Below are 22,618 nucleotides of genomic sequence, written 5' to 3' on the forward strand. Positions count from 1 at the left end.
ATGTGTGATACTTTACTGAACTTTCCCTTACCAAGTGCTATTGTTCTAGAGACAGGTATGTACTCTTTCATTCAGATTTTTGAGGAGTGGGAGGGAGTTAATGAGCAATGGGGGATGAGGGGGGTCATACCTTAACGTATCCAGTGGTCATCTGGTCAGTTTGGGTCCCTTTGTGGCACTTAGACACTTCTAAAAGAGGTGTAGCTCCGAACATCTTAAGTTCCGTCTAGGATGTCTTGGAAAAGGTTCAATTACTGCATCTCCTTTATATAAGACTTTGCTGCTAAGGGAAGCTCTGCTTGATTCCTACCAGACCCAGTGGGAAAGTTTGCTGGTGACGGACTATCGTAGAGAGCTGAAATCCAGATCCTCCAGCATAGCATTTTCGGAAATGCTTCCCATTCCATGCACAGGATTTCTAAAGTCAGATTTCTAAAGTCTCAATGCCTGGTTGAAACGATGATGCAGGGATGAGAGATTCAGATTTGTTAGGAACTAGGCAACATACTGGGAAAGAGAGAACCAATTATGAAAGAATTGACTCCACCTTTAGTGGAATGGAACCAGGCTGCTGGCACTAACATTTAAAAAGGAGATAAGAACAGCTTGTAACCTAAAATGGAGAGGGAGAGGGGAGCTGATAGTCACACAGGAGCAAATGGTTCAGTGTGCAGTATCATTGAAGGATACTATTGAAACAAGACATTTAAGGAAGTCCTCCCTATAGAGAGGTTTCAACAATGGTGAGAGAAAGCCAGAAGTGTTTAAGGGGAAAGCAGAGTAAAAGATGCAAATTATCTCTGTAAACTTCTAAGCAGCCTGTAGATACAGGGAACACACAATTTGTATACAAATGCCAGAAACTTGAAAAAAAAGATGGGAGGGTTAAAGTATATAGCACCAAATGAAGAGGAAGATGATGGAAGAAGTGACGTCACCGATGCGATTAAAGAAATATGCAGAAGCTTACAATCCCTGAGCCTCAGCAAGATGCTATGTTTAGTGTTTCCACACAGTCAATACCACATATTTACTCTAGCTTAGCCCCTATTTGGTTAATAGACTTTTCTAGCTGCTTTCATGCCAGTAGTACTCCAAAAAGAGCCTGATTTAAAAACATAATTTTTTTCTCTAGCATCATTTCTGATATTAGCTCAATTTGAGTAGAAATTTCACACCTCTATCCAGGGAGAGATCCTTTTACCTCTTTCACTGAGACATGTTTCTCCAAGGTACATCTTTTCAGTTTCTCTGCTGGGCTGGAGACCATCTTCTTCCACTTACTCCCAACTCATTCACTCTCCATACTTACTCTCACTCTCATTCTTATAATCCCTCTCTTTCACTCTGGTTAATATCCAGGAATTCCCATGTTATATATGATTTGTCTCCATAGTTATTAATGGTATGTCCTGACATTGACTGAGAGGCTAACATGAAAGTAATAGATCTTGACTTTTTATGATTGATCCAGCTTAATGAGGATTTTGTCTTGGGGATTGGTCCTATGATGCAAAGGCTTAGTCAGTTTAAGTATACAGAAGCCATTCTAGGAATTGATAGGCCCATCAATTATGCCTGACCACCTTCCTGGGCAGGCATAATTGTGCTTGGTTTGTCATGTTCTCAGCTGTACTCAGGTCATCTAATGCATCACAATTCTTCTGTCCCATGATCTCACCTAGAGTAAAAAGTCCAGCTCTATGCTGCAATGCTCTTTGGTACACTAGCTTGGATCAGTAATGCTGACAGATTTTCTCCTAAAAATACAATTTGAGCCTAGTCTGGACAGCTAGGGAGCAAAGTTCAGTTTAACTTCCCTTTAGCCTAAAGGCCCCAAATCGCCATAAAACTAACCATAACAGGTTAACATCTTCCGCTGGTCTGTCACCACCCCTAGGACTGCCTAGGTTTCAACTATTAAATATTTTATTAGGTGCTCATATTTAGCAAATCTGGGGTTGACATTTTTACAGCCATTGAATCTAGTTGATTGACTCCTTGATTCATAAGTATCTAACTAGGTAACTTTCAGTCAGTACTGTGAAATATTTGAAATAAAAATTAAGATTTACCTATTTGTTTATATGCCACTCCTTATTTTTCATTTCTGTTTTTTTAGGTTTAACAGTATCCTCCAAAAATGGTAGTTGTGAGATGATGCGCTTAGTGCCCACAGAGGAGGTAGCAAAAGCTGCAACTGAGAAAGAAGGTAACGATTTTTTTTATTAAGAAATTAAATTCATATGTTTATGCATGTTAAGGCTTCTTCTGTTTGTGATTGAGTTAACTATTTTGCAGTCTGCATTTTTATTTTAAGGCATACTTGTCAGCATATATGTCAAAATAGCTGGGGGAGCGGGTTGGTTTGCGGCCTGTTGCCAAAGGTAGTTTCTCCTTTTCATGTCAATCAGGCAGTGATCCTCCCGGTGTTGGGTAGCCAGGAGAGATCTTCAGAGCAGAAACAGTTGCGCAAGCTAGAGTCTGTCGGGTTCTTCGCTCTTATGTCCTCATAAGGGGGATGACGCTTCCAAGGCTACCATTGCGCGATGGATCAAGGAAACTATTGCTTCCGCATATCTTATTCAGAAGAAGCCTGTTCCAGACTTTCTCAAAGCTCATTCCACTTGGGGTCAGGCAGTATCTTGGGTCTTCGCTGGTGCCTCCAGTGGATATTTATAAGGCTTATTTTGGTTTTCCTTGCATTCCTTTGTCAGACATTAACATGTAGATGTTCAGGTGCATTGCGATGTGGTATCGGTGAGCATGTTCTGGTGTTGTACCTTCAGGGGTCCCACCCTTGATGGGTACTGTTTTGATACGTCCCATCTGTATGAGATCTATACTGGTCTGGAGAGTTTGCTAAAGAAGGAGAAATTAGGTTCTTACCTGCTAATTTTCTTTCTTTTATACTCTCCAGATTGGTATAGAACCCCACCCTGTCTGTTGTGTTGTTCTCGAGGATGTTGCGCATGCAGATTTTGCTTTTTCTGTGGGTTCTAGTATTTTTCTAGGGCCGGGGTGATCTAAGAACAGTGGCTGTGGCTTGGTTTGCGAGCTGTGGGGATATTTTGCTGCAGGGGTCTCTCCTTTGCATTTTTCAACAGCATTCATGTATATTAGTTGTTACTCTTGTTCGGAGTCTTGTTTTCTGTTTATAGTTCTTAGTTCTGCTTGACTATTTGGCAGACTGATGGAATTAGGGAGAGTCACCTATTAGTACTATTCCAAAGTTTTGTCTCGGTCTCCACCTGCTGGTCATGATGAGATATAACCCATCTGTAAGAGATCTATACCGGTCTGAAGAATCTAAAAGAAAGAAAATTAGTAGGTAAGAACCTAATTTCTCCTTTATTAAGTTATTAGAACTGTGTTTCCTTATTAATTCAATCTTTGTTCCCTTTGAATATGGATTGTCCACTATTTTTGAAGATACTCCCTTTTCTTGTTTCAGGTTCTGTTCCTGAGTCCAGCTGTTCTTCCTCTACCTCCTCATTAGAGAACAAACACTCTCAACAGGTTCATCCCCATCAACGAAACACAAACAACAGTAACAAGAGAACAGCATTTAAACCTGTAGCTAATTCATTTAGGAGCAATACAGGTATTCTTATTTTTGCAGGATTTTTATTTTTCTTTGTTTGTATTATCTTAAATTTGTTATAAATATCATACAGCATGTTGATGATTATTTAACATGTAAATTTCTTTTTAAGAAAAAATATTAATATACTAAGAAATTAATATCTGGTAACTATTTTTCCATCTAACAAAGTAGATGATTGCATATAGAATATATGGCCCACCATATCTTTACAGTAAAAAAAGACTGTGAGTCGTTCAGATGCTGACTCATGGATTAAAGAATGCATGCAGAACTTTTGTATTACTTGGCTATGATGCTGTTGTGACTTGCTCACTTTGCTTTTGCAGTATAATTAGAATGTGAATTGTATAGATAAATTAACAGGAAATACTTTTTAATTCCGAACCACTGGATTTGGATTTAGCTAATGCTTTTTCATTGTTAGTTGCAGCAGGTGTGCTTCTATACAGGTGACTGCTCAAGGCACCAATGTGCTTTATGCTGCCACCGTGTAGGCTATAGGAGTAAACTAGTGGCCAAGTCATTGGAGGGACACACTTAAGTAGCAATCTGGAATTTTAGAGAGAGAGCCTGTATCACATCCTCAGGCCACTTGGAGCTTGGCAATGAGTTTGGTTTAAACACGCCCCTGAAATATACAGAAATGAATCAGGACTGTGAATTGGTCATGAGAGTAAAAAGAAAATTAATTTGGCATGAGAGAGATTTACTATTTGTAGGTAAATTTTAGGTAAAATCATATACATAAGTTAAATTATTATTGTCACATACAGTATATGCATAAAGTATTCCCTCCAAAACTATTTACTGAAATTCCTCTTCACCTAAAGGACTTCAAAATCGTGCTACATCAGTTGGAAATGTTCACTTTGATGAAACAGATATTCAAGTTGGAGACAAAGTACTTGTGGTCGGGCAAAGAATTGGCACAGTGAGATTTTATGGAAAAACAAGCTTTGCTCCAGGTAAGGTGGACAAGATTTTCATGTTTAAAAATTAAATTTTGTATCAGTTAAATATAGGTATTTCCAGTTCAATAGGTGAGTCATTCTAGACATCTGGATTCTCTCCCCATGGCTGTGAGCCATCTGCAGAAGGAATCCATTCCGAATTTTTTCCCTTACTCTCCTCTACTTCTCAGTGAGCTCTTTTGCCATCAAAAAAAGGTACGAGGGAAAGGTTAGAGGGGAGTCTGGGTAGGAGTGGAGGGGGGACCCTGGTGGTGGGCTAGGCAGTCCAGATGGGTGGGGGGTGTCTGGCAGGAGGGACTGGGCATCTCTCCTGCCGATGAAGATCTGACAGTTTTGAGGGGGGGGAGAGGGGGGGGTCTGGCAGGGGCGGGTCGTGGTAGCAGGAGAGATTGGGCATCTCTCCTGCCACAATTGTTGGGGAGGGGGAACGTGTCCACGATTCTCTAACTCACAGTTCTTCAACCGCCGGTCCGCGGACTGGTATCGGTCCGCAGGAAATTTTTGCCGGTCCGCGCAGGACCGGCAAGATTGACTCATTTGAACTTCCTGCCGGTCCGCGCAGGACCGGCAAGATCAGCATCGGAAGCGTGCGCTGGGCCGGAGAGATCTTGGGGAGCCTCCGACAGTGGCTTTCTCCCCTCTCTGCAGCTCTCCTTTACTTCCCAGCGCAGTGATTCACGAAGGCAGCCTCGGGGCTTTTGCTGAGTCGCAGCTGCCTCTGATGATGCAACTTCCTCTTTCCTCAGAGGCGGCGCGACCCAACAAAGGACCCGAGGCTGCCTTCGTGAATCGCTGCGCTGGGAAGTAAGAAGAGCTGCTGGGAGGGGAGAAAACCACTATCAGTCTGGGAAGCTGCTGGGCAGGGGAAAAAAGGGACAGCTGCTACTGGAGAGGGAGAAGGAGACGGAGAGATGCTTCTGGGAGGGGAGGAGGGAAAGGAATCTGGGAAGCTGCTGGGCAAGGGAAAAAAGGTACAGCTGCTACTGGAGAGGGAGAAGGAGAGATGCTTCTGGGAGGGGAGGAGGGAAAGGAATCTGGGAAGCTGCTGGGCAAGGAAAAAAAAGGGACAGCTGCTACTGGAGAGGGAGACGGAGAGATGCTGCTGGGAGGGGAGGAAGGGAAGAGAGTTACTGCTGGACAGGAGGAGGAGGGAAGGGAGAATGAAAAAAGGAAGGAAACAGCTGGCAGAGAGATTAGAGGAGGGGAAGGGGAGACACAGGCATGAGAAAGTAGAGAGATTGATGATAAGAAGGGGTCAGCAGAAAAATAAGCAGAGGGACAACGATGATAGATCTGGTGTAGGAGAGATAAAAATGAAGAGAGCAGTGAAGCTGGAATGAATCATGTAAATAGGAGAGAGGGGCACAAGCTGGATGGAAAGGGGAGAGGGACATAGAAAGAAGACAGATACCATATGGAAGGGGGAGAGGACAGATAGTGGATGGAAGGGGCAGATGCTGGATTGAAGAGACAGAGAGGGCATACGCTGGAAGGAAGAGAGTGAAAAAAAGATTGAAAGCAGAAACCAGAGACGACAAAAGGTAGAAAAAAATAATTTTATTTCTATTTTGTGATTAGAATATATCAGATTTGAAATATATATCCTGCTAGAGCTGGTGTTAGACATAACTGGGGACTGCAAAACCCAGGCAGTGCTTCTTTAGCTTTCAGCTGGCTTAGGGCGCTCTCTGACCAGGGGGCAGTTGCCCTAGTTGCACTCCCCTAAAACTATTCCTGTCATGTGTTACTTCAGTATTCTGTTAGCATGATATTTCTGTGTAGCATTCTGTAATAATTTGGCTTGTTCAGTTTTCTTGATAGTAGAGGGGATATATGTGAAGGGGAGGGGAGACAGGGGTTTTGTTGATCCTTGCTCTGAATTATTTGTATTTATAAAATGACAATTCTACAGAATATTGTTTCTTTTTATACTTTAATAAAATACATTCAATATAAAATCATAACTGAGGCTTGTGTGGATGGGATCAGATGATTTGTGGGGACCGAGCTCGCGGAGATGGGGCGGAAACGGGATTTTTAAATTTTAGTCCTAGTAGTTTGCCGGTCCACAAAATAATTATTTTTTTTCTGCCGGTCCACGGGTGTAAAAAGGTTGAAGAACACTGCTCTAACTGGCATTGTTTATGAAAGACGCTGATTAGAAAATCATGCTTTTAGGTGAAGGACTGGCCCCTCCTTTACCTAAAAGGTCTTGTTTTGGGCGTTTGGGACTTGGAGGTGTTTTTTTGGTCAGGAATGTGTTCTAAACATACATGTAGTGGCGGTCTGGGCGATTAAACTGCTGAATGTACAGGCAGGCCATTCTCAAACACCCCCCCCACACCCCCCCCCACACACATACACACACACACACCCACAACCCCCCCCCCCACACACACACACACACAACTTCTACAGAAATGTGCAAAGATTTAATTTTGTCAGACACATGAATTAATATTTCCTGAATAGCTGAAGAAATAAGCATCTTGGCAGGTACAGTTTGGAAAATAATTCATGAAAAGAAGGGCATGTCCAAGATTAGTTCAAGATGGGTTCTAAGAATGCTGACACCATGTCAGAAGGCCACAAGACTTCAGGGCTACCAGGAGAACTTGGAGATGCTCCATTGTAGGAATACCACACAGGAAACACACACACGCAGTCTTAGAGTCAGGAAGGAGGCGCTGCCAGGGGCTAGCTCAGAGTCCCTTTTTATTATGCTTCTAAGCTAATGACATCATAGTACTGTATTTTCATGCATATAACGCGCGTGTTATACATGATTTTACAAACCGTGCATAACCATGCGCGTTGTACAAATTTTTTTTTACATAGTTCCCCCCCCCCCCGACGTCCGATTCATCACCCCGAAGGACCGCTCGCACCCCCACCCCGAAGGACCGCTCGCACCCCCACAGCCTCCCCCCCTCCCCCTCCCGCATGGAGAAGCTGCCTACCGTTGTTTCCGGATGCCAGTGAGCCCAGCTGCTTCCTCTGCCGGCGGTCCTGCCCCTTCTCTGAGCCCTGCGCTGCTTCCTCTTCCGGCGGTCCCGCCCTTTCTCTGACGTCCATACATCTAACTGTATGTTAGGGATGAGTGTGTAAGTGAGAGGGAAAGATGGTGCACATGGGGAAAGGAAGAAAGAGGAAAATTGTTGGGCATAGAGAGAGAGAGGAGTGAGAAAGAGATACATGGGGAAGAGAAAGATGAGAGAGATAAATGTTGGATATGGTGGTGGAGAGGGAACAGAGGGACAGATGCAAGAGGGAAGAACGTGCGCAGATAGGGCTGGTCTCAGGTAGGGTGCTGGTCTTTGACTAGAGGGCCACCGTGTGAGTGGACTGCTGGGCATGATGGATCACTGGGCTGACCCAGCAGCGGCAGTTCTTATGTTCTTATGTTGGAAATAGTGATGGAGAGAGAGAGGTGTGGCATGGTGCTGGAGAAGGGTGATAGAAGGAGAAATGTTGGGCATGGGGCTGGTGGACATACATGTGGGTGGAGTGCAAATAAAGTAGTTTTCATGTGTTTTTCAGCAATCTAGGTTCAGGGGTAAAATTATGGACTACCCTTGTTGGCCAAATTTGGAAATGCAATGATAGGAGTTCATTTAGAAAACTGTTAAAAACACAATTATTTGTTGATGCATTTTTCTTATTGATCTTTATTGTTGCAACAAGTAATTCTGTCTGTTTTTACTTGTCCTGATTTGTTTTAACATTTTATGTATGTAACCATTTTTGTAAACCGTTTTGATATAAAATGGTGTAGAAATTTTTAAAATAAATTCCCTAGCTTTTGACTGGCCTAAGTGCTTGCACCTAGAATATAGATGTAAATTTGACCTGTTAAGCTGTAAGGGAGAAATTCTATAAATGGTACCTTAACTTAGGCACTGGCAGGTGCCCTACTGGCACCTAAGTTAAGAGGGGAATCCCATTTCAAGGTGCCAGAATTGCCTAATGCCACTTTAGGTATGGCTAACGCCGGAAGTGGCATTTAGAGAATCCGGGCCTAAGTACCTACATTTATTTTTATAGAATAGTCTCCCAGGAGGTGCCTTTTATAGACTTGCCCTCCACAAATCCACATTCCTATCAAGAAGCAGATCATTCATAGTTGAAACCTTTATTCCTAATGATTGAGCATTGATCAAACCTAGCTTATGTTAAATGTAAAGACTCTTTGTCAACAATTGATCCTACTTTACACAAGGGAGTCAGTCTTGCACCTGAAAATTATTTCTCACTTCCATTTTCTTTCTCCCAGCATACCACCACCATCATTGCAAAAATAATTGGATTACATTACATATGTAAAATTCATATATACCACATTCAGTCTATTCAGAGAGTACATACATCCTGCTCAGATGGTCCACCAAGGAGCCATGCCCCTTTGCCTCTACCTTATCCTGTGCTACTTCTTTTGGTGGCAAAACTCTTCCTGGTGGTCCTTTTAATAGGGAATAGAAAGTGTCTGGTGTCAGAAAATGAATGAGATGGTTCATTTCTGATGGAGACTCCAACACAGCTTTGATACCAAACAGAGAACAGCATATCTGGTTTCACCTGATTGTTGTTCACAGTCTCAGTGTCATGGGAGCATCCATAGGTCCCCTCAAATTCATCAATCAGATGTGGTATTTATCTTCCAGTTGTCCTTTAGTAAGAAACTGAAAGCATCTCATGTCAGAAAAGGGGCTTTAAAATGGAAAATACATTTAAGATCTATTATGTTTTTTTTTTGTCTTGAAGGGTTTTGGTATGGTGTTGATCTTGATAAACCTCATGGAAAAAATGATGGTTCAGTTGGAGGTGTTCAGTATTTCACTTGTCGTCCTAAACATGGAATATTTGCTCCACCATCTAGAGTGCAAAAGTAAGTTTTTAATCCCATCTCATATTGTTAACACCTATAGTTTTGCTAAATTTGTAGGGGCCTCTATTCATGAATAACAATTTACTTTTCATACTACACTATTCAGAATGTTTATTTCTTTGAAATCAATTGGAAAAAAAACAACCCCAGGACATGTCAGAATATATACTACAGATAGGTGTTAGAAATACAAAATCATCATCAGTGTACTTTATGATTTCTTTTCTTCAAATATGATGCTATAACAGTCTTGCACTTTCAAGAATTTGTTTGTCCCTTAATTTTGGGCTGCATTTTGAGTCTCCTCCAGTTTCTCTTTATTCAGGGATTTCTAGATGAAAGCCGTGTATTTTGAGAGATATTGGATCTTAAATCAGAAGCAGACACGTTCTTAGTGATTGACAGCTTTCCAATTAATTTTGTTCCTAAGAAGGACGTGATATTATTGAAACCTCTCCTGAGTGGAATTACATTTCTCTGAGGAAAAAAGCAGGAGGACAGTGGTATCCTTGCATCTGGGTAAAGTCATCCCAACGCAACCCAGTGTGGATGCTACCTACTATTCTATAGCTTTAAGAGGCTTTTGGTAGTGGCCCCACCATGCATGCACAAGTGCCCTCCCACCTGATGTGCGAGCACCGGACCTTCAATCTTATTTTTTCTGCAGAGCTAAGAGGCTGAGTTCAGTGATCTCCTCGGTGCCATTTTTCTTCGAGATATTGGGCCTTCCCATGCGGGTGTTTTACCTTGTTCCTCACAGAATTTTATTTTCTTCCCGCCCTTGTACTTTTAAGTTTTCTTTGTTTTTATTTTATAGCTCCCCCTGAGGCCCTCAGGCTGGAGCATCGAGCTCAATTTGAGGTAAGCCCCTTTTTGTCCTCATCATTGTGCCTTTTGATTTAGCTGCTGCTCTTTTTGACATGCCTCAGAAGACTCCCAGTGGTTTCAAAAGATGCAACCAATGTAATCGGGTGATATTTAGCATGGACCCACACAGTTGATGTGTGGGATGCTTGGAGCCCAACCGTGACCCATCTGTGCTCTTTGTTTTACAAATTCACAAAAGAGCTCAAAGTGCTTGCTGTAGGTTTCCGGGTCTCACTGCGTCTTGACTTTCTTCAGGGTATGCTGTGAGGTCTGCAGTTTGTCTTTGTAAACATTGGGTCCACTGACCTGATTGGGAACAGGGCAGTCTGTTGGTCACCAATTTGAACTTTGGTGGGAAATCAGTTGGTCTCTTTTTTTCCTACAGAGTGGAAAAGCCTTTGGTGAGTTTAAAGATTTTCTCCCCATGAAGCTGGGTTATATGTTCTATCAGGGTTTTCATAGCTGGTATCAGCTGCTTGTAGGTTTCTGGGTCTTTCTGTGTCTTGTCAGGTAGAAACTGATATTTCAGCCATCATGCTGTGGCTTTTTTCAGGGTATGCTGTGAGGTTTGCAGTTTGTCTTTGTAAATAGTGGGTCCACTAATCTGATTGGGAACAGGGAAGTCCGTTAGTCATTAATTTGAATTTTGGAGGGCAAGTCAGTTGGCCACAAATTTTAATTTTGATGGGAAAATCAGTTGGTCTCTTCCATTCTAGGGGGGGAGAAAAAAAAAGACTCTAGTGAGTTTCTACCTGACGAGACACAGTGAGCCTTAGCCTTCTAACTGGAGTGGACTGAAGCCCATAGACAGTCCACTCAGCTTTTTGTTTGTTTTGACCCGAATCGGTTGGGAGTAGCCATTAGCAAATGCATAATCTCCATTTGGCTAGCAGATTGCATCTCCTTTTCTTATACCCAGGAGTGGCTGAGTCTTAGGCGTGATGTCAAGGCTCATAATTTTATTCATGACAACACTGATAGCCTACTTTAGATCAGCCTCCATAGAGGAGATATTCAAAGCTGTGATGTGACTATCTGCCCACAACTCTCGCAATCGCATCTCATTACTGTTTTGAACAGAATTCCTGACATGACAGCCGGTTTGGTCAGGCAGTCCTGCAGAATTTGTTTGGTGTCTTAGAGTCCAACTCGACCCTGCTAAGACTCATCTTCTACTCTGTTCTGTTCCAGGCTGCAGCTCCATGTTAGATTTATTTTTCTCATGTAAATTACTAATATGACTTGATGTTTCAAGTCCCTGTTGTCCTAGCCTTGTTTTTAGTGAGCCTGGTAGATAGGGATTCCCAGCTGTGAGAAGGCTTACTTGTCCTCAGAGAAATGGGAATTTATTTAACTGTAGCAGGTATTTTCTGAAGACGACAGGCCAAATATTCTCACATTCTCTCCCTCCTCCCCTTTGAGTTGTATTCTTTCAGCTATATTTAGACTGAGGGGCCTGTGGAAGGCACCTGCATATCTGCGGTATGGAGCTACTAGAAGCTTCTGCATATTTTTATAATAGCACACTCTGTGCCAGGCTCTTTTGGATGATATCACCCATCTTTGAGAATATTCAGCCTGCTGTCCTTGGAGAACATCTGCTACATTTAAGTAACTTATTTTTCTGAGGACAGTAGGACAGGTATCCTTACAATCCTCCCCATTTCTCCTGGGAGTTGAATTCTTTATCAAGCTATTCTATGTTGCTGTGCATTTCATGCTGCACATCGCATAGGATGACACTTATTTTTGGAAAGGGTTTACTTTGTAAACTGTGTAGATTTAATATTTTATATTTACAATATTTCAAATAAATGGAACTAAATAAGGATTCACATCTACTCTGCTTTTTCATATAGTATGCCAAAAATATTTCAGTCAGATATTTGTCCTGAGACATTGATTCTCATCTCATTATTCTTGTTTCTTTCTCCTCCTTTCATATGTTTTTCTCAGTACTTGTATCTTTGCTCAAGTATTTTTATAACTTCCTTTTAATACATTGACACTTTTGCTATGCTGCCATTTCCCTATTTTTCTGCAACAGTAATATTCTCCAACAATAATAATAAGGGCCAATTTTCAAAGAAATTTAGCTGGCTAGATCAAAACCTTAGATTTATCAGGTCAAGCAACTGAATTTATTCCCCTAATTTGTATAAGATGACTAACTTCAGTAGGCTGAATTCTAGGGGAGCAGCAGTCAGGTGACTATCATTAATTTCTAGCACTAGTTGCACAAGTTGACTGGCCAAATCTAGGCATTGCCATAGCACAGGGGTCTGCAACCTTTTTGCAACAAAGAGCCAATTTATCCAAAATGTTTGATCCAAGATTTACAGAGGTCGTAAGGTGTAGCTTCTCTCCCCTCCAATTCCTCGCAGGTCTCTGCACCTCTCATTCCTCCCTCCCTCCCCTGCCCATAGCCAAGGTTCTCTTCTGTCTTCAGTCCCTAACCCTTTAATCTCCCTCCCAACCCCACGATTCCACCCCCCTCCTTCCTGGGCCTACTGAGGTATGTGGTGGTCCAGCGGGAGTTTTTGTGGCAGGAGCGTGGCTGCCTTCTAAAATGGCTGCTGTGACCCTCTTGCTGCAGCTTGTGGTATTACAGGAAATGCCACGAGTAGCTGCGAGAGGTCATGATAGCTATTTTAGAAGGCAGCAGAGAAAGGGCCGCGCTCCTGCCACAAAGACCCCCCTGGACCACTAGGTACCTCGGTAGGCCTGAGGGTGTGGTATTTTGGGGTTGGTAAGGTCAGGCAGAGGGGAGCAAAATTGTTGTGCCACCATGATCCTATTCCTCTGGAATATCCTATATGATCCTATATTCCTCTGGAATATAAAAATGTGGCATGGGGGCCAATAACCATCCTGTGAAACTCCCATCTCCACCAGTCTAATCTAAAAGTTGGACAGGGCTCAACAGTTTGATGGTAATGCTTTTTCCCGCAGGCAGAGGGACCACCATACCCACTCCCACCCTTCATTGATTATTTCTCAAAGACTCCATATCCTTCAGAAGGCCCCAAACCCTTTAGATGCCCTTTAGGTGGTAAAGTTCTATCTTTCTCCTCAGCTCAGCTCAGCTGGGGGGAGGGTTTTAAGGGTTGAGAGATGGTCAAGAGGATGGATAACGGGTAGCAGTTAATCCTGCCATCACTTTTACTTTCAGATGGGATGGAGGATTGTTGGGGAAGGGAATGGGGTTAATGGCCTACATCATCACTTTAACTTTAGACAGGAGGAAGGGAGATTTCCCTGGGGATAGTTGTCAATCTTTTCATTGACTTTTAACTTGAAGTGGTATATTTACAAGAGTGATGTAGGGAACATGGTCACATATTTTAAATTTAACTGGAGCAGGTAGCAGAGGACTAGTATCACTGATTAGATTTTTTTTTTTTAGGACTAGCAGATTTTCCAAATATGCAGGAACTACCCGATTAATGAATATGTTAATTTGACAGGTTACCTAAACTGTATGTAAATTGTTAATACATTGTACTATCTGACTTTTAGGATATCAGGTTCTCTGGATTCCTTGTCAGAAATTCCAGCAAGCAAATTGAATCATTCTTTTCCAGGTAAGAGGCATGACAAATCTACAACTGGGTTATATTATCTAATGGCACCAATCTGGATAGAGCCCAGAAAAACCTATTTTCTAAGCATACACGGGACTTCTTATTTAGCCACTACCTCTTTAGTCTCCAAGTCTATTTTTGTCCAGGTTTGTGGTTTATGCTCTCTATCTCTTTTTCTGGGTTTGTTTTTTGATTGCTTTTTGCTGAAGATACGTTTCCTTTTCTTTTTTTTCTTTTTCTTTTTTTTGTTCATTCACCTTGAATTATCCTCCCTCTTTAAGTAAAAAAAAAAATCTCTTAAATATGAGTCTGAACTTGCAAACTAGTTGTTTAGTATGCCTAGGAAGCTTCAAAATATGGTTCTGCAGATAAGAGATGTCCATCACAGATACCACTAGAAATGCTGGAGCCAAATCATGGTCTTTTACTGCTCATATTGCACTAAGATGAAGAGGGCATGGCAATGGAACTACAAAATGAAGGACATTAAGGGCTAGATTCACTAAGCCTACCGATCAAGTCCCGACCACTTTGCGACCCCAACCTGATTCACTAACCTTACTCCAGATCCGATCCATGCCTGATCTGCGCATGCAAATAAGGGGGAACGGCATGCAAATATAGGCAGGCAGCAATTCACTAAAAAAAATGAGGGACTGGCCAATCAAAAAATAAGCGACTGCTGAGGACCAGTCACTCAGGCCCTTTCCGACTGCCCTGCTCTATGCCGCCCTGCTCTCTGCCCCGACTGTCCTTTCCTGCTCTCTGCCACCATGAAATCCTGCCTCTTTGCCTCTCCCCAGAGCCTGTCTCCCTTGTCGGATGCTTAAAATGTCCTTTTCTAAAGTGTTCTTCTGCCCTGATTATGCCCTGACTCTCCTTGCCTCCCCCCCCCCCCTGCAGTGTGAGCCCATGGTTTTAACCTGCAGGTTTAAAGAGGGTTAAAATGTGGCGGATCGTAAGCCAAAGTTCTTATCGGACAGTAAACTGTGGGCACCACAAGGGTCTAGTCAGGAAAATTTTTGTGGCTCCAAGCATTTGACATTCCAAGGCCTGAGATAGAGGTTTGGGAGCTCCAAACATCCCCAGGCATCCAGATCTCCTTTCCACTAGAGCCCCCCCAAAGCAGCAATGATGCCAGGCCTGTAGCCTCCCCTCCTTGGGTGGGGGAGAGGCTGACGGAATTTTCGCATGCATGGACGTGGATTTCTTCAGACTCCTAGATGTTGAATGTCATTCGGGAGGGGGTACAAGCTAGAATTCTTTCGACCCCCTTCCGGATCTCTTCATAAATTCTCCTGTGGGAAAGCCAGACAAAGAAGCCGGAGTTCTGGTGACAGTACAGAAGCTCACAGATCTAGGAGTTGTAGAGGCCATACCAGACAGCAAATAGGGCTTGGGCAGATACTCAATGTACTTTATCGTGCCCAAAAGAGACTTGGACGACTGGAGATCAATCCTGGATCTGAAGTCAGTCAATGCAGCCCTCAAGATCTCCCGCTTCTGCATGGAAACTGTCCAGTCAGTCATTGCATCAGTGGCGCTGGGGAAATTCCTTGCCTCCCTAGATCTGACAGAGGCTTATCTGCATATTCCCATTGTCCCAGCTCACAGAAAGTTCTTGAGGTTCCATTTCATCTCCAGTTCTCTGCTCTTCTGTTTGGACTAGCTACAGCCTCACGCACCTTCAACAAGATAATGGTCATGGTAGCGGTGCACCTCCACAAGGCGGGGATACAGGTGCACTCTTACCTGGACGATTGGCTAATAAAGGGTAATGTCTGAGACCGAGGGAAAAGCAGCAGTGGCCTAAGTGGTCCAGCTTCTGCAGAGCCTAGGCTGGGTGATAAGGCTTGGCTCTGACACAGTCCTTGGAATGCCTGGGAATATTGTTCGATATAGATCAGAGGGAGTCAGATTCTCGCAGTAAAGGACAAGCCAGCTCCAAAAACATGGCATTAACTTCAGTTGCCAGGGTCCAATGTGGCAACGATAGATGTAGTAGCCTTGGCAAGAGCGCATTTATGCCCTCTACAGGAGGTGCTGCCCTCCTGGTGGTCCCTGCAGTCAGATTTGCTGGATATGTACTGCCTTGGACAAAAACAGCTCTGTACAGCCTGGACTGGTGGCTGGAACCCCAGTCCCTATCCCACTGAATGCCTCTTTACATATCCACATGGGAGATCTTGACGATAGATGCCATCCTCTGTGGCTGGGGAGTGCATTACCAAGGGCGGCTACTTCAGGCTGGTAGACACCCTTGCAGGGGATTTGTCAATCAACCGCTTGGAGCTGAGAGCAAGCAGGTTAGCCCTTCAGGCATTGGAGAGCATCTTGGACGGCAATGTGGTCTGTGCTTTCTCAGATAATGCCACAGCTGTAGTCTATATCAACTGGCAGGGAAGCACCAGGAGTGCACTTCTGAGATTGGAGGCTCAAATGCTGTTCTGATGGACCAAGGCCCATCTGTTGGCTCTCTGTGACACATGCAAGCAGCTTTTCTGAGTCACCAGACACTGGATCCTGGAGAGTAGTCTCTGTTTCAGGAGGACTTCAACAGCATTTTTCAGCAGTAGGAGTGACCGATGTTCAATCTCATGACATCAGCCAGTAAGCAGAAGGCCACTCAGTTCTTCAGTCAAAGATACAAGCCAGGAAGCAACAGCCTGGATGCTTTGGTTCAGCCCTGGCCTCAAGCAGAACTTCTGTAAGTGTTTCCTCTGTGACTGATGATAGGAAGAGCCCTTTGAAGGATAAGGACCCGCAAAGGGTGAGTAATTCTGGATGCCCCAGATTGGCTGAGACAGCCATGGTACGCAGGCCTAGTTCATATATATAGGGGTAAGGGCCTCGGGTTTCCCTATCATCCGAGACTCCTCTCACAAGGCCCCATTGCCCTGGAGGATCCAGACCGCTTTGGTCTTATAGCTTGGCTCTTGAGCACAAAGCCTTGGTGTGCAAAGTCTGTTTGGATTTGGCGATAACCACCTTGCTAAGACTTACTAAGATCTAAGAAGCAGTCCACTTTGCCTATATATGAAAGCTTGGAAGTGTTTCCAGAGCTAGTGAAGTCAGAGAGACAGAGATATGACCAAGGCCCCAATTGCCATGGTCTTAGTCTTTCTTCAGGAAGGGCTTGATAAAGACCTTGCAGTGGGTTGATTCAAGGTACAGATAGCGAGTGTTTCCTCCTTTATAGAACAGACATTTGGCTTCTCATCCAAATGTGTCCAGACTTTTAAAGGGAGTATTGCGTCTTCGCCCTCCCATGCGCCAGCCTTTTCTGTCATGGAATCTTAATCTTGTCCTGCAGGCACTAACTCGGGCTCCATTTGAGCCCTTGGAGGAGGCCTTGCTCATGGACTTAACAGTCAAGACTGTATTTAGTGGCCATGACTTTGACCAGAAGGGCATCAAAATTGCAGGCTCTGTCCTCAAGATTTTGGATAGTGTCTTGCTTCAAACAGTACCTTCCTTCTTACCGAAGGTAGTTTCTAGTTTTTACATAAACCAAGAAGTGCATCTCCCGGCCCTTTTGGCCTCTGGAACAAAGAAGGAAGACGAGAAATCCTGAAATGCCTGGATGTCTGAAGAGTAGGTTTTCGCTGTTTAGAGATGACAAATGAGTTTCACCTGTCAGATCATCTCTTAGTGCTCCTGGGTACAGCACGATGGAGACGGTCAGCATCGAGGGCAATTATTTCAAGGTGGATTTGTCTGGCAATTTCTTCGACTTATATTGGGAATGGAAAACAGTCTCCTGTGGGAGTAAAGGCACATTCCACCAGAGGAGTGGCATCATCCTGGGCGGAGTCTAGAGCTATCTTGCCTGAAGCAATTTGTAGGGCAGCCATGTGGCCTTGCCTCCACACTTTTACCAAGTTTTACAGGGTGGATGTAGCAGCCAAAAGGGATGCAGAGTTTGGTTCTGTGGTGCTGGCAGTAGGTTCACTTGTCCCTCCCTAGGCACTGGGGACTACTTTGGTTTGTCCCGCTGGTCAAGACTGATATTCCTGTTGCACTAGAATGGAAGATTAGGTTCTTACATTTGCTAATCTTTTTTCTTGTAAACAGGAATATCAGTCTTGATGTCCACCCCATCTGTTCATTAGCTTGCTTTCTGTCTCAGACATGTCTGGAGGATCAGACGTCTTGATTACTTCCACTGTCCCTTATGGTCAGGGAGGTAAAGAAATTTTATTATAGTAGTGTAAAGAAAAAATTTGCAAATTGAGTATATTTCGGATTGTTGATGCAGGTTGCATATAAGTTTCATTTCACCTCGTTATGCGTTTCAAAATTTTTTAATTAATTCTAGGTTTTGATGTTTTGGTTTTTTTAGCAGAACAGACTTATATTGTCTTGAGGAGAATCCCTGCATTCTCTTTCTCTTTCTGTACCCACTCTAGAGCTGACTAACTCCTTTGATAAAGACTGAGGAAATCCAGCCCAGCCCAGAGTGAGAGGAGGAGGAGCAGAAGAATATGTAAATTAGGCTCTCTACAGACTTCGCAATAAAAGAGGGTAAATACCCACTGGTCAAGACTGATATTCTTGTTTACAAGAGAGAAAATTAGCAAAAGTGAGAACCTAATCTTCCAATAACAGTATACCCCATATACATTAATAGAAACATCCTATATTACACTGGTTCCCAACCCTGTCCTGGAGGTCCACAGGCCAGTCAGGTTTTTGAGATAGCCCTAATAAATATGCATGGTGCAGATTTGCATGCATGTCACTTACATTATATTCAAATCTCTCTCATGCATATTCATTAGGGCTATCCTGAAAATCCAACTCGCTTGTGGTCCTCCAAGGTAGGGTTGGGGCCCATTGCTATAGGAGATGATTTTATAATTGAGCACACATGTAAATAGTAAGCATATACTTGCTTAGTCAGGATACTGGCAGATTTTCAAACAGTATGCCCATACTTCTGTTTTGACACTTATCCTTCAGAATTTATATGGTTATATTAAACACATTTTCTTTGTTAGTTTACATGTGTACTGTTTAGCCTGAAATATTTGAAAAGAAAATAATGTACCTTAGTCAGTTGATAATTTTATCTTTTAGGTTTCAGGCGAAGCTACAGTACAACATCTGAGGTTCCTTCACAGAAAGAAATAAATAGAAGGAGCTCCTTTGGAAGGTAACGGGTTTAAAATCTGAGTTAAAAAGCTACCAAAATGAACATTTATCAGCATTAGAAACTTTTTTCCTAGCTGTAGATACTAGAAAAGGTTTCACCTCATCACATAGAAACATGACAGCAGATAAAGGCCAAATGGCCTATCAAGGGGGAGAGTGTGGCACAGTGGTTAAAGTTACAGCCTCAGCACCTTGGGGTTGTGGGTTCAAACCCACACTGCTCCTTGTGACCCTGGGCAAGTCACTTAATCCCCCCCTCATTGCCCCAGGTACATTAGATAGATTGTGAGCCCGCAGGGACAGACAGGGAAAAATCTTGAGTACCTGAATAAACTCATGTAAACCATTCTGAGCTCTCCTGGGAGAATGGTATAGAAAATTGAATAAATAAGTCTGTTCACCCGCAGCATCCACTATCTCCTCTTCTCCCTAAGAAATCCTGTTTGCCTGTCCCATGCTTTCTTGAATTCAGACACAGTCTTTGTTTCCATCATCTCTACTGGGAGACTATTCCACACATCTAACACACCCTTTCTGTAAAAATGTATTTCCTTTAATTACTCCTGAGCTTATCACCTCTTAACTTCATTATATCTCTTCTCACTCTGGAGTTGAAAGAGATTTGTGTCATGCGTATTTATGCCACATAGGTATTTCAACATCACTTCATATCTCCCTTCTCCCACCTTTCCTAAAAAAGCACACATATTGAGACCTCTAAGTCTTTCCCCATACATGTACGTCCCCATAGACGGAACATCAAACCCCACCATAAAGCATGCCATTTTAGTGATGGTGATGTGAGGATTTGAAGATTTTGTGATTGTATTGCTTAGTTGTGGGTATGTTATAAATGTAGAAAATAAATAACTAGGTTTTTCCTTATTTAGATCCAAGAACCCTATTCTGCATCGCAGCTGGAGCAGTACTGCAACAAGCAGCAAAGAAGGGACTGTGAAACTGCATGAAGGCTCTCAAGTTCTCCTGACGAGTTCTAATGAAATGGCAACTATCCGGTACATTGGCCCTACTGAGTTTGCATCAGGAATATGGCTGGGGCTGGAACTCCGCTGTTCTAAAGGGAAGAATGATGGATCAGTGGAGGATAAGCGTTATTTTACTTGTAAACCAAACTATGGTGTCTTAGTTAGGCCAAGCAGAGTAACATACCGTGGAATTAATGGTGCAAAACTTGTGGATGATATCTGCTGAACACACAACTTGCAAACAATGAGACAGTATAGTGTAAGTAGATATGGTACGTTAAGCAGAGGTCTGCTAGCATGAAAATGTGTTCATCTTATTTATAACCACCACATTTGCAATCTGTATCAAATATTTCAGAATATCCATGTAATAACTGACAAACACATTTTAATGTATGTAAACTCAAGAAGTCATATTACAGCTCTCCTGTGTGAAAATGCATCTTACTGTGGTGTTCCGCATTATTATTTTTTTTTTCAAGAATTTTGCTTATAAAACATTTACTACTAAACTGCGGGCATAGCATGTTCCTACAGAAGATTTTGTGATCTGGTGAAATGTGTGTTCCCCTAGTTTGTATAGCAATATAGCCGTTCCATTAGCAGTAAGAAAGACCAGCGATCTGCAGTGGGAATATTTGGATTTTCAGGTCCTTTGTGATACGTGATGCCTCTCGTATTCCTCCTTTAGTCCTGAGGCAAAAACTAAAGTGAGAGCACACAGAAATAGGGAAGAGAAGATGGGGATAGGAAACGAGAAACAATGTGCTACAACATTTGTATACAGGCTTCACTTGTAGATTTTCACAGAACTCATAAGCAATTTTTTCAACAGTAAGGCTAATAAACAGGAGAAATTAAATAAAAAAGATGACTTGTAAATATATAAATGAAATATTATATAAGGTTTGGTTTTATGGTTCCTTGTAAATGCACTTATTAACTGTTACCACAGTACAATACAGAAAACGTGGTCACGGAAAATATCAGCACTTTTAAAAAGCACTTTTGAAATCTCATGCATTTTATATTTGTTGAAATCTTTATTCCTTACCTTCTTATGGCATTACCATTGCTACCTATTAAAGCTGCAGGCTTCTATCGGCACAGTTTTTTCAAGGGAGAAAAGCTGAAGAGAACTAGAATTCAGGTGACATAACCAGTAGTATTTAGAGTACAGTATGTGAATGTGTCTGTGCCCGTGAAACTGCAAGATTTACTTTGTAAACAGAATGCGCATGGTCATACCCAGCAGGCAGTCAAAATATTAATGTAAGTTTAGCTTGTATTTCCCCATGTTTGAATGTAATTACAATGCCTCTAATTTTCCAGTTCCAGAACATAGTAATATATATTTTTCTGCTACATCTGTTTTATATAAAACATCCAGCACAAAATCCTGTGGTAGATACAATGGTCCTATTTTCAAAAATATTAGTTACACAGGTGAGAGAACTGAACAGTTTGGGGGTAATTTTACAAGCTTTTTACCACATGTAAAGCATTTACAAGGGTTCTTCAAAAGGTTTCTGCACTTTCATATGTTTGCGGGAAATGGTTGGGGTGGGAGAAGTGATAAGAGGAGTGTCATAGTAGGACGCTGGAAAAATGAGCGCAAAACAAGGTGATTATGTGGAAAAATGATCTAATTTGCTTTTGAGAAATTTAATAAATAGCATTTAAAAAGTGCAGAAACCTTTTGAAGATCCCTCCTACTATACAGTGAAAATGGCTTTTGTAAAATTGCACTCGTAGGTGCCTATGTTGCCTATATAAAATAGGTACTTTTTGAGAGCTTTGTTAAATATGGGGATTTGGGGGGATTCACCTTAAATTTTTCTAAATATGACGCTTTGCCTATGGGATGGGATTAAAAAGGCTTGGGGTGGGGGGTAATTTCCATTATGTTGCACTAAGGTTTCTTTTAAATATTTTGGCATACAGATGGCTCTGATACCAGATCTCTGGGACCTTTAGATGTTAATGCCTTTTAGAGACTACTCGAAAGACAATTGGCTGTTTGCCTTTATCACTGAGTTGTAGAATTAGTTTTTAATAGATAGTTATTTTCCCCAAATGGCTTTATAATTTACAGGCACTTCCAATATACAGTGGAACCTCGGTTTGCAAGTAACCCGGTTTGCGAGTGTTTTGCAAGACGAGTAAAACACTCAGCAAACTTTTGCCTCGCAAACCGAGCATGTTCCGATATGCGAGCACCTCCCCCCCCCCCCGCTCTAACCGGTATCGCATCCCCCCCCCACGAGAACCGCATCGCACTCCCGTGCTGAAAGCAGCATCTGCCCACCCTTCCTCTCAAACACGCTCCTTACCCCTTCTCTCGAGAGAACGAGAGCCAGAAGGCCATGAGCATGCGCAGATGTTCAAGGCCCAGCCCAGGCAAGAGGCGGGAGCTTGCTTTCACTCTCACAACCAGCAGAAGGGGTAAGGAGCGTGTTTGAGAGGAAGGGTGGGTGGATACCGCTTTCAGCACAGGGGTGCGATGCGGTTCTAGCGGGGGGGGGGGGTTGCGATGCCGGTTTGGAGGTGCGATGCTGGTTAGA

General features: G+C 42.8%; 1 protein-coding gene across 3 annotated transcripts in view; it reads left to right on the forward strand.

Moving 5' to 3' along the window:
* CLIP4 (CAP-Gly domain containing linker protein family member 4) overlaps positions 1-21,059 on the forward strand; it is a 93,582-nt gene extending 72,523 nt beyond the window's left edge. For all 3 annotated transcript variants that reach the window (XM_033939162.1, XM_033939163.1, XM_033939161.1), the window contains exons 10-16: positions 2,123-2,212; positions 3,455-3,604; positions 4,438-4,572; positions 9,340-9,463; positions 13,850-13,914; positions 18,994-19,069; positions 19,959-21,059. In XM_033939162.1, coding sequence (XP_033795053.1) covers positions 2,123-2,212; positions 3,455-3,604; positions 4,438-4,572; positions 9,340-9,463; positions 13,850-13,914; positions 18,994-19,069; positions 19,959-20,280 — 962 coding nt within the window. In that variant the 3' untranslated portion in view covers positions 20,281-21,059. The remainder of the gene's footprint in view (positions 1-2,122; positions 2,213-3,454; positions 3,605-4,437; positions 4,573-9,339; positions 9,464-13,849; positions 13,915-18,993; positions 19,070-19,958) is intronic.
* The last annotated feature ends 1,559 nt before the right edge of the window (positions 21,060-22,618 follow it).

Source organism: Geotrypetes seraphini, chromosome 3, assembly GCF_902459505.1.
Source record: "Geotrypetes seraphini chromosome 3, aGeoSer1.1, whole genome shotgun sequence".
Taxonomy (NCBI): domain Eukaryota; kingdom Metazoa; phylum Chordata; class Amphibia; order Gymnophiona; family Dermophiidae; genus Geotrypetes; species Geotrypetes seraphini.